Source organism: Labrus bergylta, chromosome 19 (assembly GCF_963930695.1).
Source record: "Labrus bergylta chromosome 19, fLabBer1.1, whole genome shotgun sequence".
Classification (NCBI taxonomy): domain Eukaryota; kingdom Metazoa; phylum Chordata; class Actinopteri; order Labriformes; family Labridae; genus Labrus; species Labrus bergylta.
This window is the reverse complement of record NC_089213.1, coordinates 17,711,742-17,733,432: the sequence shown is the minus strand read 5'-3', so window position 1 is coordinate 17,733,432 and position 21,691 is coordinate 17,711,742. Positions and strand designations below refer to the sequence as shown.

Genomic DNA, 21,691 nt, shown 5'->3' with positions numbered 1-21,691 from the left:
ATTTGCAGAAACATGTAGGGGTGAGGGGGAATGGGGTTTTATTTATCCCTCATCCGTCAAATTGAAATTTGATCAAAGCATCGCGGCGGCTGGTGCAGGGAGTACTGTCTGGTTTATTTTATACCTTCCTGAAAGAAAAAAGGCGATTACATAACCCAAGCTAACCTCTAAATTCTCTTTAGGATATTTGGACTTTTTCTCAGCAGGTGAGATAGGTGAAAACAGAGAGGGAGTGACATAGGAGGAGTGATGTGTCTAATCGCACTGGAGGGGCTACACAGGAGGAAAGACAGATCATTGTCTTTGTTTCGTTTCATCCCTCTGTCTTTTTCTCCCTGCCCTAACTATCACTACCAATGAGTCATACACCTCACCCCCCTCCCGCTATCTCCTCTTTCCCTTTCTCTCTCATTTGAGCTGATTTGCCACCCACCCCTTTTCGACGGTGAAGCCTGATCGCCTACCTTTCTACCCCTCCTCTCTAATCTCAGGCACTCACCCATGCGTCCCCCCAGGTTCTCCTGCTCACTCCTTTACTTTATTTCAACATGACAACACACACACATGCGCGCACACACACACACAGTCGCTGATGGTGTGTGCATGAATGACACACAGACAATGACACATGCACATACATTAATTTCCATCCTACAGATTTTGCGGTCTAAAAAAAGGAGGCTATGAAAAGGGACTCTGTTTGTGTACTTGAATTATTAGCTCAAACATTAAAATTACCCACAGCAGCGTAGCCTGATATAAATGTCACTCAGCCAGACCCACTAACATGAGCAGGAGCAGATTCAGTTACATGGGTGGCTCACTTCATCACCTTGCTGCCCCCTTCTTGCTGATAGAAGCTGGGGGAAATATTTGTGGTTATGCAGGTGTGTAACAGGGTTTTCTGAAGTCTATATAGGATGATGAGTGCAGTTCCTTAATAGAGATGCATATACTTCTTTTAATAGAGTTTGTGCTGTATGTAGGGGTGGTAAAATTGCCTTTATCCCATATTTCCACTTCCACCTCAGGTTGACCTCCTTCCCAAGCCTGAGGACTATTTTTTTTTTTTACTGCCACTATGCTTTAATGTGCTAATGACTCAGTGCATTGATCCCACACAAATGAGTTGTTAACTCAGGATTACATTAAATAAAGGGTTCCTACCCAGGGCAAAAATGAAATTGCTGTATCTAGAAAGTTATTTGATATTTTACTATTTTATTATTTAGTGTAGGAATGACATGACTGTACTGTCATCACTTTGGTCCGAAATGAAATATCTCAGAAACATGTGGACTCAACCACTTTCAAATTTGCTTGAGGTTATTATATTCCTTAGGGGATAAATCCTGAACAATTTGGGGTTGCCCTGATTATTTATCCCCAAGTCATCATGAGATTGATATTCATCTTTTGAGTATAATCACCCTAACCCTAACCCTAACCCAACAGAATTTGTCCTAATTGTTAACCAGTTTATTCCACTCATTCATTACTTCATTCTAAGTAGTTATTCTTAAGCTGGTATACAGGTATAGTTCTTAAGTACTACTACCAACTTAAATATGGGATCCTTAATATATAGGATGGGACCTAATGATATTGATGTCGATGGTTTTGTTTGATAATGGTGATTTAAGGATGGCTTTCATGCTGATTAGACCTCTCTTGAACAGCTTTCGATGTTCCCGTTTGTCCGATCAAACTTCCGCTCTAGATCCTTGCTTGCATTGTTCTTACTATCTTATGTACGTCGCTTTGGATAAAATCATTGGGTAAATGAATTGTAGGATTGTAGGGATCCCTACTGGTTAGTACCATAGATGTATTATATCGGCTATTGGGATCCACTGAATATTCCATATCCATTTTGGTGCCCGCAATGGACGAAGCAATTCCTCTTGTTTCTTTGAAGATTTTGCCTGTTCATGTGTAAGAAGTGTTTTCTGATTTAAATCGTATCCTGCCTTCTTAGTAGTCTAATGTTTCACTAATCCAAATAGGGTTAGGGTTAGGGTTAGTAGATACAAGTAGATACTTTTCACAAGTAGCTTAAACAAATGTTAGTACTGCTTTATACTGCTATACATGCTTATGTAAGATGTCTATCGTGCTATACTTTGTATTTGCTTAATATGTTAGCAGCATACTTACTGTATGTGAGCAGTTAGCTCAGCCACACAGAGCTGATTGCAATGTAGAATCTAGCAGTATGATTTTGGAATCATATGAACCATCCATCACCATCACTTAAAGTGTTTCAAGTTCAGTAGTAATATTTGCTTTTGCCAATTTGCCAATGTGATGTCCATTTCATACATTTATGCACTCCTAAAATATTCATGTCATTGTCTGCTCTGTAGGCTGCATGTCTGAACATATGGCAGGATTTTTCACCCTGACCTATCGCAGTGTTTCCCCTACCATTATATCAGGAGAGCGGTCTTGAAGGTCAAGTTAATATTTAGATTTATTTTTGTGCTTTTTGTGCCTTTATTGTCGTGATAGGATAGTGGATAGAGTTGGAAATCATGGAAAGACGTTATTTAAGGATTCCTTTCCGATAGAACAGGCCAGCTGTCATTAAAAGTAACGCATGAACACCAAGATTCCTTCAAGTGTTTGTCTCGGTGTCCTTCTGCCCGCACACAGCCAGACACAGTCATTAAAAAAAAAAATAAAAAAAAAATAGACGCGCATCGGAGAACAACACAGAGAGCATGACAGCTACTTTGTGGCTTATATTGTGTCATTTTAGTCAGATACAGCCATGAAACTCTGGATTTCTTCATAATGAAGGCTGTCAGCGTTGTGTACCCGCTTGCTTGTGCTCGTGCATGTAATGTACCGTGCTGAAGCACACCTCTCAAAAGTGTGCCAAAGCCAAGGAAGTTTACAGTGCTTGAGCACGGAGCGGTCACACTGGCCACACTGGACTTTAGAGTTGAAGCGTGCTAGGGCACGGAACGGATGGCCAGTGTGACTGCGCCCTTATACGCCATGCAGTTGTCTTAATATTGTTTTCCACTGTTGTGATTGTCTTGCATAACCCTCCTGAAAAGTTACAGTGAAATTAACATAGAAGTAAGCCCTTTTCAGAAAGTATTATAACTAACCTTAGCTGTCATCACGTCTTTGAACATATTAATTCTACACAGGTAATATTGGTATCGCAGTCTGTTAATTCACATTGTGTTTCAACATTGCGGAAGAACAGCACAGCTAGAGCTGCACATAGACACACAGTCAGAAAAGGCTTTTTGTGCCTTTATTGTAGGGATAGGATAGTGGATAGAGTCGGAAATCAGGGAAAGAAGTCATTTAAGGATACCTTTCCCATAGAAAAGGACAGCTGTCATTAAAAGTAACACATGAACACCAAGATTCCTTTAAGTGTTTGTGTCGTCATGTCGGCATGTCGGCATGTCGGCTTGTCCCCCCCCCAACCCCAACGCTGTAAACCTAGGGGAAACACTGAATGTCAACCCCTGAGTCTGTATGAGTTGTGAAAGTGCCTTTTGCACAGTTAAATCTCCTGCTGTGAGGTGCATGTGTGAAATATAGCCTGAGGGTCCTGAAGTTATGAGAAAATGTCAGGAGTGCATGTGTGAAGAGGGCTATGGATTGGCAGAAAGTAGTGAACATAATATTGACACTATTGTTGATTACAGCAAGGACACACCACAGAGCTGAAGTTGTTTTGCCAAATAAGATGGTAGGGTTAAACACAGTGCACAATGTAGTAAATGCTGAGGGAGTTATTTTAGAGAGTCTTGTTCTACTTCAATTTTTTTCTTCAGTAACTTCTCCTTGTTATAAACTGCTGGCACAGTCACCCCCTCCCTTGTTATTGACCTGTGGCTATGTTGGCTCATTAGGAATGTGGGTTTAAAACCCTTCATCTAAAAGACTGCAGCAATAAGCCTTGACGGATGCACAGCATGTTAATCAATGAGGCTCTGATGTTTCTCCGGGATGCTCAGAAGGGGGAATCTCTGGTGCTTTTTTCGGTCATTCCTTTCTTCTTGTCTTTCCTCTCAAGGCTGCCTGCCATCCCCTATGACAAGCTGTCCAACCAAACAAGCTGCAATCTTCTTCCAAACTCTGAAATAAACATTTCCTTCCCTTCTTTTTTTCTCTCTCCAAAGAACCTCTTTTCCTTGCTCCATTCCTCATTCTTATTCTGCTCTTTCTTCCATTCGTCCTTCACTCTTGACCTTGTCCTTAAACTATGCACTTCATGTTCCTCTGATCTTCTTTCTCCTCTCTTTAATGGAACTTATTCACCAACAATCCTTCAGAAGAAATGTGTTCTTAGAACCCGATTACTCAGAGTTTGACATTTACCAAAGTTGTCTAATCTGGGATTTGTTCTGAACAAAATCTAAGAACACTCAAGAGCACTCTTACATGACAATTAAAAATGATGTCTTACTGTGTTTTCACTAATTTAGTAGTTCTATATTATTACAAATGTATTAATACATTATTTAAAATGTGGCACCCTTTATATCAGTCATGCAAAGAAAGTTCGATCTTAACTGCTAAATGTTTAATCATAAACAAACACTTAAGTTACATTTGATGAAAACAAGTATTAAATCTAAAAAAAACCCTAATTAACTAAAAAATCTGTGACTTGTTCCATCATTACATTTTATAGCGTCAGCTATTAGAAAATATGTAGACTTCTGTCAAAGCGTTTTGATTTTGAAAAAAATACAAGGCGTGTGCCAGAGTCTGTTGTTTTTGTCTCATTATTTTTCCTCCAGATTTCACTGTTTTTACTTCATCCGGTGTGCATCGTTTTATAATTATAGCGTGATTTACGTTGTTTGTTGTAAAACACGGGAGTAAACAATTAGATAAAATACAGTATGTAAAAGACGTTAATGCTTTATTCCATAAAATCCCATGAATAAAATATTTTGTCCTTCTCTTTTGGGGTGGTGAGTCACGTTGCTGTTGTGGGCCAAAAGAGAGGCTGGGGAAACACTGCATATGATTAAATCAGCCTGTCTGGGTTTAATTTCCAGCATCACTACATCCAATTTGGAACCACTTCAATTATTTCTAACTTGAAGATTTTCATTCGGGCATTTCTGGTGTCTCTCGGCTCCTCTCTTCAATCCAGTGTGACTTCAGTGTGTTTTCTCAGAAACTCTCTGAAGTATGAATTTAAGAAAATTCTTAAGTGGATATCGGTGAAATAGGCTTGTTGTTCTTTCACATGGCACCTTTCCACTGATAAACTTCCTGTTTTGCCCTATTTCTCTTTCTCTGTCTGATGTAACTCTCTTGAAGCTTATATTCCAGCCACTGCTTGTTGCTTTCATTACTTTGGAAATGATGTAATTCTCTGTTTTGGAGCTATAGTACTTTGTCTGGGGGTTTTCTTAAGTGCCTACTTCAAGGTCATCCTTTAATGGTGTTCCTGTCTCTTTCCGTCTCGCCCTCTCTTAGGAGGAGTTGCGGGAGCTGAGGGAGCAACCCATCGACCCCCAGGCGGAGCAGGAGCTCATCGACAGCATCGAGGAGGTCTACTTCTCCAACGACTCCTTTGACATGGTGCAGCACGAGCTGGAGGTCAGACTTCTCTCTGTATGAATGAGCATTATTGACTGAAAGAGCCCCCCATTTGCTCATTAAATGATGACAAGAGACTCGCTCCAAAGTTCCCACGCCCCCCTCAGTGAAATATTAATTCCATCACACCCACCACATTTTGGTGCTACTGATAACGGCAGCATTGAATCTCTTATGTGGGTAAAAGTGATTTCCTGCACTCTGAACCCCATCTGTTTGGCAGAGTTAAAGCTCTTTCTCACCTGAGCTCCTGTCTCCTCCACTTCTACCGTGCTGCGTCTGTACCGTTGACGTCCAGATTGATGGATTGCATCTGCTCAACAGAGGAAGGGTGTGAAAATCTCATTAGATTTATCTTGGTATTGCTACACCATCTGAAATGAGACTCTCAGTCAAGGGGAAAGTAATTACCTATCATCCTTTGGGCCATGAATTTGTAATATCTTCTTTCCCTTGCAGAGTTTGTTTGCTGTTTACTAAATAACATCCTCTACCTCTTTCACTAATCTGACTTCTGATCTCGCAGACTGTATTTATTGAGGAGAGTTTTTTTGTTTTCTTTTAATAGAGGGAGAACTGCAACTATCTTCAGTCACACCAGTTTAACTAGCTAAAGCTCTTTGAAATGCCTGGTGAGGTATCTTTGAAAGTTAAGATGCTCAGGAGTGAAGATTAGCTCTCTCAAGATAAATGAAATCCCTTCTGTGGCCCTGAGCACCGGAAGTTGCTGTTTAAATTTGAAATATTAATGCAACTTTTTTTTTTTTTTTTTTAGTTCTGTCTCACAGACATGTAGAAGCAAGTTTACTTGACTAAACAAAGACATTTTAAAAGCAGCATGCAGCTGTGTAGAAGCATGACACGACTGTGTGTATGTACTAGTGTGCAGAAAAGGCTCTGCAACTTTCACCTGCGTGGGAGGATGTATTGTACTCAAACAATGAGGTTGAATGTTTGTATTTCTTTGTATTATTATAGAAACTCCCACCTGAGCTCAACCTGCAGGAGCTGGAAGAGTACAGAGACAAACTGAAGAAACAACAAGCAGCAGTAAGCCTCTCCCCTCTTTCTCTCCCTCACACACACCTGCAACATATATATTTTTTTAATGTTTATTTTGGGGCTTTTTGTGCCTTTATTGTAGATAAACACACACATGCAACATTTTGATCTGCTAATAAAGACCATGTTGTGAATCTAAAAGTGTTTACATTACTGATTTAAGTTAGTAATTACAGATTTAAAGGCGTTAATGTGAAGATTTTCTCTATGTGAAATAAAAAGGTTTATACGTCATGAAAACTAATCAAGTAAAGTCAAAATAATCAATGTAGCACTGCTATGGGATGACTAAAGTGCAACCAAATCCCAGGGTTGTTATAGTTGCTCTTAAATACAGTATAGCAGTAGGAAATATAGAAATACATTTAAGAATGCAAAAATAAAATAGAATAGAAATAATAAATTAAACCATCAAATTTGCAAAAAGTACCAAGTGAGAGTAAGAATATTAAACTGTGTAGAAAGTGCAGGTAATTGAAAGATATAAATAATGTTTACAAACATAAATATACACAGTGTACAATTTGTGCGTCTCTTTTGCCGTTGTCATTTTTGCCGGTGATGCGCAGTGCGTTCTGGGAGATGACTCTGTTTTTAGTGTGCCTCCGACTGATCTCCTTTTAAAGGGCTAAGCAGCCCTAACAATTCACCCTACCCCTCCGCTGCAACAAGAATCGGGATACCCCTATACATGAACGAGCAAAATGTAGGGGTAGGGCTAAGTTGAAGGGGTAAGGGGGGGAAATGGTACCTAAGGAGTTAGAGTCTGATGACCACAGGCAGGAATGACCTTCTGTGGTGTTCTGCGGTGCATCGTGGGGGGTTGAGTCTTTCACTGTGATTTTTGCACACGTGCGTCGTGGAGTGGGAATGAGACATTGTCCAAGAAGCTGCGCAACTTACCCCCAATTCACACATACTCCGTGCGCGCAGCCGTCTGTCAGCGCCACGCACTACGTTGCACTTAGCTGACACTCTAGTCAATCATTGTGTTCACACAGGGCGCGCTGCAGTCCGTCTCCGGAGCGTGCCACCAACGGCACTGCGCTCTGCTCCGTTTCAAATACGCAGCGAGTCTATTTTCACCGGAGTACGCTGCAGGCACCCGTCAAGCTGGACAGAATATGATAGCCCGGACAGGAAGTCAGGCAAGGAAACGCACAGAGCATCCGGCCAATTTCAAAATAAAACACAATATATGGACTCCCGCGGGATCTTGTAGTTCTCCTGTGATGTGTCATGGGTGCGCTCTGCTGCGCTGACGTCCCAGAAACGGATCCAGTGTGAATGGGCGTGAGCCGTCCGATGGAGCAAAACCGCAGCGCTGACGGAGTATGTGTGAATTGGGGTTTAGACAGCATCCTACTCCATGAAACTGCCGTCAGAGAGTCTAGCTCCTCCTCCCACAACGTTGCTGGCCCAGGAACAGAACGGGATAACAATAGGCAATGTGAAGAAATACAAATAAAATTGAAACATATGGCGATGTAGCATTTTCATTTTTTATTGAAAGCCAACGTTTTGGGCTTTGAGATTTGTATGAATGACTTGAGTCCAAGGGGCAGATCTGATGTGAGGAGACACATTGTTCCACTACAGAGAAAGAAGGGTCACCTCTGAGTTTCTGTCTGAGCTGAAGTGCTTACAAACACACTGATGTGTATTGAAGACGTACAATATGAAACTACAATAGATTGTGAAAATAAAACCCAAAAGTTTGTTTCATTAAGATAAAAGCTTTGGATATCTGGGCTTGCTGCTACATTATTTCAGAAAGACACATTTACTTGGCGCCACAAAGAGCCTGTCTGCCATACCTGGCAACTTCAACCCCAGTCAAGTCTACAGAGTGAGTGTGTGAGTTTAACTTCCCCTTAAACAACTAAACTGCAAGATTTGCATTGAGAAAGACTAAGGACAGCTAATCTCCTTCAGCCTCAGCAGGATCATTTCCACACATATCTCTCTTTTTCAGGTCAGTCAGGTACTCGCAGTTTCAGATTGAAGAGCTGCCCCGTAAACAAACTCTATTTATAGAATCACGTGGGCGAGAAAGAAGATGTTTTGGTCCCTGCATCATCAATCCCCACGGTCCAGAACAGATTTTGCCCACTATCCCTTCTTCCTGACAAGCTTCTGGACTTTGGCACACCTGATGTCTCCCTCTTCCCCTCTGCTCTCCTTTTTCTTGTACCTCACATATTTTCCTGTTTCATATTTCATATATGACACTCCCTCCTGACGTCACATTGGGCATTTGGACATTTTCTGCTATTGCACACAGAGTTGTCTCTAAATTTGCTCCAGGCTTAGAGTGTAAGCCTAAGTGTACACAAACATACTCGCACAAATGCCTGCTTTCTTTGTCTGTCTTTGTCTCACTCTGGCTGTTGGCCTGCAGGCACCTTGTTGGAATAGCCATGGTAATTGGTCCTGGTGCTGCCAGGCATAAAATCTGCAGATATGTTTCTGTTTGTGTACCTCCATATCACAAGGTTTCTATGAAATATCTTGACTAAACACCTGCTTTGAAAATGTTTCTTTTTATTTTCAAGGCTGAAAAAGAGCATTGTCTTGCTGGCCAGCATGGACAGAGGAAATGCAGGAGAGAGTAAAAAAGGAGGATCAAAGCTTTAACGAGCCAAATATATACTCTGCAATTCTATTGCTATATGTTTTCCACTTTCTCTCAATAAGCCCCACAATCCTATAGATGTCCGTCATGAAAACGTTTACCAGAAAAGTTTAGAATAATCACAAGGATAGAGCATCTTTTAACACTTATACATCCATGGCTTTTGCTATTCTGAAATAAGGTTTTTCTAACAAATACTGTCATTACTTGTCTGAAAACATTCTAGAACTATCACTCCCAGTTTCTCTTTACACACTAGATAGATATTTGGAATTGGTGTGCATATTAACATGGAGATGTTACATAAAAATGTAATTGTTACATAAATGTGAACGGCTTAACTGGTAACCTGTCACTGACAGGTTAAGGAGAAGTTTGTTGAAAATATTTGTTGTGTTGTCAAAATAACGTCTGAGTCTGTTGATTTATTTTATTTATGATCAGGTAGATTTGGGGGAAGTTCTTAAGCTTATTTTCATTCAAATCCAAATTTCAGTACAAGAAAAAGTTAAAGATATATTAGCAGAGCACGGCTTAAAGCAGATGCTGAATATAAATTGCAAGAAAATCTGAATTCTCTTGATAGTGTTCTGCAAAAAAGTCCTCCTTAAGTCTCCTGCATCACCTATAGAGCGCCCGTGTGTACAGGCAAAACATTTCTACATGGGATTTTATAGTGTACACATACAGATTCTCCTACTGGTACACACAAAAAGACACACACACCTCACTGTCTGTACACTGAGATGCACCTAGTCGTCAATGTGTTAAATTGAGCATTGCACTCTGAAGAAGTGATAATGGTGCTTTCAAGTTCTCACCACGGGACTGTCGTGTGACAGCCTTTTCCCCTGGCAGATGATGTGCAAGTTCTCAACACATTTTATCTGTGACGCTTTCGCAAAGCTGAAAAGCAGCTCGATAAAGATATTTGTGTGTGTAGCAGGGATGTGACTTGATGATACTAAAGTGAGAGCAATACGCTTTTTTACTGTGTTCACCATGTACTTTTTCCTCTGTTTGCCACTTGTTTCACCCCCCTGCTGTGAGGAGTTGTGGGTGAACTGCTGTGTCGACACATATTGATAAATATCCTCTCTCTGACTTTCTCTGCTATGGGAGATGAGAAAATCTGCCCTGTGTGTCCGCCTCAGTTTCCAAACTTAATTGGCATCTCTGACACGCGCCTTGCAGACGCTTGTGTCAAGGCCAATTGCCTTTTTGTGCAGGAAGAAATCCAAAAATGTCAGCGTCCAAAGACACAGTTGGGTTATGCATTATTGTCATACATCTCCAATCAACAATCAACACACAGATACTAGAAAGCCTTAATTAATGTGGACATGTTTTTTTCATACCTTTTGAGGGCTTTCCAATACCTGATCAACTGTTTCTCAAAAGATGAAACCCTAGGGATGAAACCCTAACCCAAAAAATATGAATATAATTTTAGATGCATGCACAGTGCGTAATGCCTCTTCAGGGACAGCTCATAAGCAGTTTCTAACATTTTGCATAACACGTCCTTTCCGCCTCAAAGTGTCTTCTTCCCAGGAATGTAGGCTGCTGAGATGTCTGAGGAGGCGATGTTAATAATGTGGGTGAACGTTTTCAATTTTTAATGAAACTCGAAAGCTAGAGATGACTCTCCCTCCTGCAGCAATAATGAATTCTCTCCCTCTGTGCAGTATTTTAAAAGTTATGAATGCTTATGCAACCTTTGACTAAACCCCTGACCTGGCTACCATATTTCTTCCTGTGTTTAAATCAGGCTTTGAGTGATGTCTTGCTGGGCTGAGGAAGTTTCAGGTAGTGTGTAAAAGAGGCATACACCTGCAGAGCACCCCTGGCATTTATGAGTCAGTCAGTCTACAGAAGACACACTGAACTTTCAAGTAGAAAACTCATTTTTATTGAGCAGTTTGGAGTTTAATTTTACTGCATCGCAGAGATTGATCACTCAAAAAGGTATTTAGTAATTATGACCAAAAGCCCTTAAATGTTGAGTTCACTATCATTAGCTCTCTTAATTACAAGGAACCAGCCTCACTATTACTTGACTGGTACTTTCCACTGCTACCAACCCTAATTAGCACTAGCTAATTTAGCTCTAATTGCCTAATACATCTTAGTAAACACTTGCCAAGTAGCAAACATGTTCTTCATCAGACACATTTATTATAAGCCTCACACATATCTATAGTGACGACTTGCTAATATTGAGGCATTGCTTGATAAACTATTGTCAATTTTTCATTTTGGTTGGCCTTTACTAGATTTAGTGTGTGAGCTGCCTTCTCCTGCGACTGCTATTTTCTATTTATTTTTCTCCTGGGCAACCTAGCGTCCCTATGGAAACTTAAATTGCACTCTTTGTCTGATTGTTTCCCTAGCTTTTAGATTTTTGGTCGTCAGTCAATAGTTTTGGACAACACTCTCTCCATCTGCTAATTACATGCACTGTGATTGCTTTATAACAAACTGTTGCACAACCAGCCTCCATTTGTGTGTGTGAGAGCAAGCTGAGTGCAAATGACTTTCGTCTTTTAGCTCACTGCTGGGTTTGAATTATGTTGTGAAATCTTTTACTCCTTAAAAAGTTTTAGTGTTGTGTGTTGTAGTCCACTGGTTACCCTTCAACGGTGTTACAGCCTCATTTTGGAGAGAAAATGAATTTGGGGCCTGTCTTTTAAACACAATGATTACATTTTTTTTTTTTCTGTTACTTCCTTCTCTAAAGGCGTTTTCACTCCTAACCTGTTTGGTTCGGTTAAAACAAACTTGAGTCCGTTTGCCCAGTAAGTGCAGTTCCTGTGCACTGGTGGGAAAGCTGTCAATCAAACCCTTGTGCGGACTACACTGAGACTGCTTGAAAAGGTGGGTCTTGGCCCACTTTTTTTAAGACTCTGGTGTAGTTTGTTTGTAGTAACGAACATGAACTGACCTCAATCCTACCTAACTGCAGGAAGCAACCACTATGGGCCATCTCCATTCAAAGGCTAATCTGATGCAAACAATCTTGGTGGATGAGCCGGTCATGGTTCAGGATGATTAACGTACACCTTCATCTGAACTGTATTGATAATCACCTTCGGCGACTCCAGTCCATCAACATTGTTTTAGGGCCTCAGTTGCCCCTCATTTTCAAACTGTATAGTTTTGCCTTCAGTGATAAATCGAAACAATAAAAAAAATGATGAGTGATTACCAAACTGATGACCAGAGCCAACATGAATCCATGTGGTCGTCTATCCACTTTGAAATTGGAAAGTGGATTTAGAGCAGCCACAGCCAGGCAGGAGTCACCAAGTCCTTGTTTACCTCCAGGATTTTTCTTGCAAGAAATTCCAACTAACTAGAGTGTGTTATCATCACGCTTCATCCATTCTGGATGAAGTGTGGGAACACAGTGTGTTCTCGTGTGTCCTTGTGTGAACACAGACCAAACTTGGAGTAATTATGCAAAAATTAACACATTTGTTGATGATTCAGACCAGAGCAAATGAACTAAAGGTGTGACAACGTCCTAAGCTCTTTACCTTATTCTGAAGGCTGGACATTATTTTCTATCAGCATCTTATTTGCACATATGAATGCAAAAAGACGGAGACAGTCTCTCCTGGGGAATGTACAGTTTTTTAGCAAAGCAGATTCCACCATCTGTCCAGGTTCCCACTTGGTCACATGCTGGGAAGTCATCCCTGCCCCCAGTTTGGCCTCCTGTTTACCAGCAGATATGAACACCTCCTCACTACTTTGAATAAACCAATAAACCAACCGTTAAATGTCTGCACGGTGTGTGAGGGTGTGGATACATGGTGATAAAAATGGAAGAGAGGTAGCTCACTGTGAGAGGGAGAAAGTTGTTGTTGCCTGGGGACAAATGCTGAATGAGTGTTTGTCCTTGGTCATTATAATGCGCTTTACAACATAGTATTTGTAGTGACACTTGAAACATCCTAGATTTATTCACAGAAAATAACCGCTATGATGACTGATTTGTTCTCGGGTCGATGTGGGCCTATCACAGATCTGTCGTATTCACATATTTTCTGATGTACTCGCATGTGTTTGTCATGGCCTCCACAATGGTTATCCTTACCACTAACCCTAAAAGTACTATCAGTTTCAGACAAAAGTATTGCATATTGTTCAGGCTCCAGTCATAAGGGTTAATTCCTCTTGGGTTTCAAAATAACACATTTATTATTAAATTCCCATCAACCTAAAGGTGGAGTATGTTTGAATAAAAGTCTGTTTAAGCCCTTACCTAATGCATGTTCACATGGCTGATTAAAGCCATCAATGCAAGCTAAATCCTCAATTTCATTATTATATACGAGAGTCTTTCGATCTCTTGTCTGTGACTCACCATTAATTTTGCGTTTTCTATTTATTCACAGTGATTGGTTTGTCAAACTCAAGGGAGTGTGTTACTCTAGTGACATGGTAGTCTACTGCAGCAATGGCCCAACTAGACCAAAAATGACCATAAAAGGAGAGCTTCTAATGCATCAGAGGGAAATTAAATTAAAAAAGAAATAGATGGCTTTTTCCTCACATATAGTGTTTGTGCCAACAAGGGGAGACTTTCTGTTTTTTATAGGTGCTTTTAAGTACAATTCCATATGAAAGGAGTACACTTTCAATGTGTGTGAGTGTTATTATTATGCAAAAATGTATCAATGTTAAGGTTATGTGGTAAACCAAAGGCAGTTGTCAATTTGACTGGATTGCTGATGCAGATTAATAAACATATTCTATTCAAAGACGCACTAGAGGAACACAAAGTACAGGAACAAACATTAGACATCACAATGAGGAACAGATGAAACTGAAGGAACAGAGTCACCTCTGAAAGAAATAAGAGTAATGCTATTTAAAAAGAAGTGGAATGAAATGAAAAGGAATAAACAGAGACTCTGCTACAAGGCTCTGGCTTTATTGCTTTCAGACACTGATTGTAATTCTTTCTCCGTCCTCAAGAGCAAGATTGCACTCACCACAAACTGCTTTGCTTGGTATATATTTAAGAATAACATCAACATTTATTTCTACATCTTTTTTCACTGTTTGCCTTCTTAACGATCTCTCTCTCTCCTCTCTCCATCTGTAGGTTTCTAAAAAGGTTGCCGATCTCATTTTGGAGAAACAGCCTGCTTATGTCAAGGTAAGCTTGCAGTGTCGAGTCACGGGCCCCTTAACACAAGCATTTTTCTTTTTTTTCTTTGCAAAGCCACTTGTCTTAAATTTTTTTATTTTAAGATATAGTAGCTTTTTATTTATGGTATCTTCTCCCAAATTATTACTTAGACATCAAGGTGTTTTGATGCTATCAGTGTGTCTCTGGATTCATTCATGTTTGAGTTTTTTTCTGACTGCCAAAATAGACTGCAATAGGAAATTTGACTCCAAAGATAAGGAAATAATTAAATAAAACCAAGTCGATAAAATTCCCTCTTTGATTGCCTTGTGATGTTGCAATAAACTGAAATGAAGCAAGTGAGTTACACTTTCTCTTCAGTCTATTCTCAGTCAGATCCAATAGAGAACAATCACAGAGGACCACGTTTGCTTTAGTAACGATGAGTCAGACTGAGTTCTTCCAGCTGGGTCTGTTCATCTGTTTCATTTGACATCAGTATACTGATGTGATCTCATACGTGGCATCCTTTTAAGATATGCACTTTACAGCAGCAGCAGCAGCATTCTTGACCCTCCAAACATTAACTCCATGAGTTAAGAGTGGTTACCTGGAACACCTGCAACATAAAAAAGAAAGAGAATAACATGAGCTACTTTTTCTGGAGATTTTGTAATCCGGGATATAAACGCTTGTTAACAAATCCAACTTCATCCAGATGCTGGTGCAGCGGCTGAAGCCAGTAGTAGAATCTGTGGTGTCTTTCTTTAGATGTGTGAAGATGTCTGTGTACATTTCATGCACTTTGTTGCTGGATCAGTGTGTTTTGGCAGAAGATCAAAGTTCTGTCTGCACTGAAAATATACATCTTTGTGCGCCTGTTGGATTTGATTGAGTTTGCCTTTTGATTTATTTGATTCAGCAACCAAGCTTCACTCACCCAATCACATATATCTCTTTTGAAGAGTCTGTCGAATGAATGTTGAGTAAGTGAATCTTTAATCCCACAGAGACTCATCGGATGACTGACAGCTTTAACAAATTTTGGGATGTAGTGAAATTGCAGTGAAATTATCATCATTGTTAAGCCATCTGAAGGTCAATCTATGAATAGCAAATTGATCATTATTTCTGCGACCCCCCCTCTGCAGCGGCAGAGTCAAACTGACAGCAGGGCTTATTAGTAGATGTTGCCGGGGATTTCAGAAGCATCTTCATTGACCCCTTTCTGCCCATATTCACTTGGTCTATATCTATAAAAATAGAGTTCAGAGGGCATTCTGTTGTCTACATCCACTGCATTTATTTAACAGCGAGAAGGACAATTAAACATCAGGTCCTAGTATTCAGAGATAAAAAAAAAAAAAACAGCATGGCACACTTGGTATGTTATTCTTGATTTTTTAAGTACCTACCATAACATGTGTACCCTATATTTCTTCCTGGAAGATACAGTGAAAAATGTTTTAGGCTCTCACTCTCACTGTCCTGTTTACTGCAATGTACTTGAGGAGTTTCATCGCTCTTCTCCTCGACATCTTTTCTTTCCTGAGTCCTCTTATATCTTATATCCGCTTTGTGATCATCAAACATGTACACAGATATTACATTTGCTGCAGAAACACACAGTCAAAGGACATGACACATCAGTGGACATACATTGTACAGACACATACGCTCGTGCCTCAGAGCTTGAAATGATGGCTTGCTAAGAGCCTGATCTGACTCATAGGTCTCTGTGTAGTGACCATCCCTCCTCCTGTTTGGGGCATGTGTGTAATCACTGTTGCCCTCAGAAAGGGTCAAACTGTGATCAGTCTTCCGCTTGTGCAAAGTTACATGAACGCCTGAGCCATTTTTGGTCATTGATTTCAAATTCAAATAACTATTGCTTATTTTCTAGCAGCTTATACATTGTTCTCCTTTTTTCATACATACCCCTGAATTTGATCCTCGTACAATTACATTACTTATCAGTTACATTACTTCATCTGCCTCAGAGAGGGGGTCCGCACCATAAATTGAATATAAGAAGTGGCCATAGCCTCCCAGTACAGTACCTCCAAATACAATCAAACCCCCCCCCCATCCTACCTGTGTAATGCATTCTCTGATTGACACCCAGTGTTCATCCTTTAGTTTTAGAGGATATGTGAGGGCTTTCATCAGTGGGCATAGCCTCTGCCACCATTGAGTTAAATTCATGTAAAATCCTGTTACTTTAGATTGCCAATCAATGAAACACACATTGGGACAATTTGAAATAAAACTGCCAGTGACTGCCAGTACAGAATTGAGTGACCACAACATGACTTTGCGCCAGGTAGCCCTGACTATAGGTCATTTAACACCAATGTGGTCTTGTGGACTGGTATTCAATTATTTTCCACTGGAAACACTGCTGGTGCTTTTGATTGTGTTCCCCAGTCAATTTCTTTGAAAGAGATTGTTAATCTTAGCGGCCTTACTTGCTGATTACACTGGGGCCTTCAGGCTGTCTCTCTGGGAGACTGGATACTGACAGGCAAAAGCACTTTTAATAAATCTGTGCAGCCATGGTCCCAACTACTTAGAGCTTTTAGCTGTTGTGTATGAATGTGGATAAGGATCTTTTATGTAAAAGATGGATACAACTGTGAATCCCATGATTTGTGTTTCCAATTTACTTAAAGCTTCTTGGAGGTTTTTGCTTGTTATGAAAAGGATTGAAATTAATACTGATAGCTCTTCAGGACTACAATAGCAGTTTGGCTGTTGAAAGAAAGCAGGATTAGATAAAAAATATTACTTACAAGTGCACATTAGAAATCAGTAAAGAGATGAGTCATACTGCTATGTCCACAGGGGGCACCAAAATCGGCATTAAGCCAAAGTTCCTCCCCGGAGATTTAACAGAAAAACATGTCTTGGGCTTAACCTGAAAAGGCTTCATAAGAATGTGTAGGCTCTGACAGCTTGGGGAACAGGGAGTTAGTCCATAGTCAGTGTGAAGGAGGGTTAACTGGACGACCTCTTATGAATATATGAATAAAAAAATACCTTTTGACCAAAACATCTCCTTCTGAATGACCTTCACTTCCCACTCCAGCTCCTATGTTTGTGAACACTGTAGGAGTCGGTCGTATAGTTTAATTGATCACCTTCATGTTTACAGTACACCAGTATACTGCTCTATACCTTCATTTCTGGTTTGTTGTTTGGCTTTCTCTCTTCCACGTATCGGATTTAAGTGAATCCTAGTAATGCATCCAAGCTCTTTAACCCCTTTGTCAACCCGAGACTGACTGACCGCTTGTCCCAGCCTTATACTGTACACAGTTATTGCATTTCCCCTCACACGCGAAGCTGATTGAGCTCTGTGTCTGTCAGGTTAACTGTGACTTACAGACAGCTCAGAACAGTTGTATAGCAACAAATTTGAGCCTCAGGCAACATACTGAGCGCTCAGTATGTAGACCTTGTGTGCTTGTTCGTGTATGAGATTCTGTTTGAAGCTGCATGTGTGTAATCAAGCTGTTTTTTGCCTTTTCCTTTGTTGTGCACATAACTGAAAACAGTATTTTCACAGCACATTACCTCATGGACGAAGTGTATGCACAACCGCTGTGTCCAGTCCATGTGTGATAATACATGCTATTACATAGAAATGGTTAGAGAGTTCCCGACTGTGTGTGGCTGTCTGGTGAAGAAAAAGATTTGGTTTTGTTGGGAAGAAACAGCTTATCGTTTCTTCTTAACTGAATCTTAGCACTTATTTGGGTACTTTGAGTACTGTGCAAAGATTTACACGTCAATCACTCTTTAACTCCGACTTTCCAAGAGAAATATTTAAAGAGGGTTTTTTTTTTGTCTGAGAAAATGATAATCCCCCTCCCCTGTGAACTTTTTGCACTGGTGTTGCAGCACTGCTCCCAATATGTGACTCAATCTGCCGTATTCAGACTCTAAATTATTCCTCAGCTAGACCTGGTGAGTCAGCCCGACCCCAGCTGCTTCCCACTGGGACAGGGTGCAAGGGCATATTCTGAGGACACATTTTAATGTCGGTTTGCGTGTACCAAAGCCTCCATGGCACTCTCTCATACATGCATAAACGTTTCTAATCAGAGCTTAAGAAACATTTTCTGTGTAGATATGCAAAGGCTGCACAGTCAGTTGCCATTAAATGGTTTACAAGATGTAAAAGCAGCAAAGTAGAGCACCGTGTTGATATTTTCCTCAACATGTTAAAAAACAACTTTTTAAGATGATTTCAATAATATTGGCCCTGTAAGGGTGCTGCTACAGCACCTCCTAAAATCAGGGATAATTAAAACCATCAGTTTATGAAAATGTATAAATTATGTTATCCTGGTTTTATGGGATATGTTGATCAATCTCAATCAATCTTTATCTGTATAGCACCAATTCATAACAAATGTTATCTTAAAAAGCAGGTAAGTACCTCATTGTTATGTTATAAAAGAGCAGGTGAAAAAGACTTAGCGCAGTGCTATGTTACAAAGACCCAACGTTAATCCATCATGAGCACAGCACTTAGCGACATTTAGCAAAGGATCATTTTAAAGCTATCGTATGTAGAATTGTATGACAATGTTTACATTCAAATATCTAAATTAATTACAAATTGACTAAGCCTATGTTGTATAATTTTTTTTGAGTACATACATTACCTCAAATGTTTCCAACAGTTATCAAAGCCAGAGAAATCTGTGATTTTACAGTGGTAACATATCTTCTAGCGGATATAAGGCAACTTTTTGGTCTGGTTACCATAATAATCTTTAACGTGTTAATAACACTTCCTGCAGTGTAACAACTCACAGCAGGTCAGAGCTTTTCCATTGTTCGGCGCACAGTGAGGTGTTTTGGAGAGGTCACATTTGTTGTGAACATCATTGACAACAAAGGTGCAATTTGTAATCAAGCTATCAGGAAGTAAGCAAAATAAATTTCCCCAAAATATATTTCTTAACAACAGTTTTCCTTATTGAACAATTTGAGTCTTAGCTTTAAAAATAATCTTAATCAGGTGTTTTCATCAGAATTCGTATCATAGCATAGAAGTCCTCGCTTCCTAAGACCTGAGCAGAAAGAGTCACTTGGTGTTTGCCCCCTCAGAGAAAAGTCTGGTTATTGAATCAATCCTTGCAAACTGTTCTGTGGGCTTGTAAAGGGCCCCGTCAACACTAAAGATCATGAGGGCTGATTGGTATGAATGGGATCATTGATCTCATATGCACAGCTGAAGTGCCACTGGGATGTTGTTGTTTTTTTTATGACCATTTAAAATGTATCTCCTCCTAGACTTCATTCTGTCTATAAAAGGTTGTGGTCTGTGTGTGTTATTAAATAGTGGGAGCACTGGACTGTTTATGCGGACGTTTGATTAAACATGAAACAAATAAGATCACAGAACAAGGATCCTGTACCTCAGGCATGGCATCTGTGAGATCAAGAACATAAAATCAAGGAGAGAAAAAGAGCAGTTGAAAAGTATAGCATTTTTCTTCTTGTTCTTGCTTTGGCTGAGAGTGTAGTCATTCTTTACAGAGGTCATTGAAGTGGCATAATGGCTGAACTCTCAGAGCAAAGTGCTCATTGATCCTTCTGCAAATGTTAAAGCTCAGAAGAAAGGAGGCTTTTCTCTGTTTTTCTTTGTATTCTGAACAACTTCCTCTAGAACTACGTAACACCGCCATACCATATTAGCATCTTTCTGTTACATCTATCTTCATAAAATGCTCACAGCAGGATGCCTTTCACTCAAGACTTCTCTGATGTATGTTTCCCTGTGTGTTTGTGTGTGTGGGAGAGTTGCAGTAAATTGTGCAGAAAGTGATTTTATGCAGCAAATGGTATAATAACTTGCATATTTGGCTGACAGCACTGCAAATGAACCAGTGTAACAATATAGACGAATCATTGGGATTTTACAGGCCACTAGCGTTATAGAATAGCTTTCTGAGGCTGTTTCTTAGCACTCGATATTTGAGCAGTTTAGGTACAACATAGTACATTCTTCTTTAGGAAATCAAACATTAACTTTGAAATGTTGTAACTGTCTGTACAGATACAGTATGCTGCTTTGTCTTATTTACTGTCATTTTCCTTCCTCACAGGAGCTGGAGCGAGTGACGGCATTACAGACTAACCTGCAGCTGGCAGCAGTCATTTGCACTAATGCAAGGAGGTAATAGAGTTACATTATACACTATCTGTTCACGAAATGAAATAGCTGCGGAAATAAGCCATTTGCATACTAAGTGTCTTTCTCACAACCATGGTAACAGCCCTACCTTGTAGATTCTCCGTCAACTCACAAGCATCATACAAACACACTCGTTTGCCTTTGAAATCAAGTCAAAAATTCCACTTAAGATAATACTGTGTTCCGCAATATCTGTCTTTATAGGTTAGGTTTTGGGATTGATGCATTAAATGTGTTTAAGTGTACCTTACATTTGGTATGAATAGTAGTGTTGTTGTATAATTTTGAGACATATTGTAGTATTTAAAGTAATACAGGTTTAATGTTTACTGTCTTATGTGATTCTGTCCAAGATTGAAAATAAAAATTTTGGTGAACGTAATATAAGTGAAATGCTCAAGATATTCATACCAATGATTTGCCCAAATATATTTTATTGTTAGGCATTAAAATAGTCTGCTGGTGTTACCAGAAAAAAAAATGGAGCAAAAACAGCAAGACCCACAGTGTCAACATCACACTGTGGGTCCATATGGAAAGGCCTAAGTGTTAATTTAAAGCTACAAATGTCAAGCTAAGTACTTGGTCACAAATAAAGAAATATAACTGTTATTTGGTTTTTAAACTCAAACATCTAAATTGCTTGTTAGCTCAAAATACTGTTCCAATATTGTCATATATGTCCATGAAACTGCAGTTGCAGTTGACAGTAATGCCAATTGTTTCCTGCTCTGAAATATCTTGTGTAAAGGCAACTAAGTGTCTCAAAGGAGGGATTCACAGAAGCCAGCCTGGGTCTATTAGCCAATCAGAGGAGACGACAGCTACTGACAGGCCTGCTGAAGTCACTAAGGACCATCAAGACGCTGGTAAAACTTTAAAATATTTTTGATGTATTTGTTTCTCACAGCAACTAGCTGGAGTGTGAAAGGACACCAGTAATTTTCCCCTCTAGTCCTTTTGGCTAGAGCACTACATGTGTTATTATTCTAATTAATTCACTTCACTCCTGACATCAAATTACTACCTGCCGGCAGGAGAGCCATGTCTA

At 39.9% G+C, this 21,691-nt stretch overlaps 1 protein-coding gene across 2 annotated transcripts in view; it reads left to right on the top strand.

Annotated features, from left to right (window-relative positions):
- Nucleotides 1-21,691, top strand: part of vps50 (VPS50 EARP/GARPII complex subunit) — a 110,939-nt gene that overhangs the window by 7,027 nt on the left and 82,221 nt on the right. For both annotated transcript variants that reach the window (XM_020631689.3, XM_065947993.1), the window contains exons 3-7: nt 5,467-5,589; nt 6,568-6,639; nt 14,403-14,456; nt 20,552-20,622; nt 21,392-21,509. In XM_020631689.3, coding sequence (XP_020487345.1) covers nt 5,467-5,589; nt 6,568-6,639; nt 14,403-14,456; nt 20,552-20,622; nt 21,392-21,509 — 438 coding nt within the window. The remainder of the gene's footprint in view (nt 1-5,466; nt 5,590-6,567; nt 6,640-14,402; nt 14,457-20,551; nt 20,623-21,391; nt 21,510-21,691) is intronic.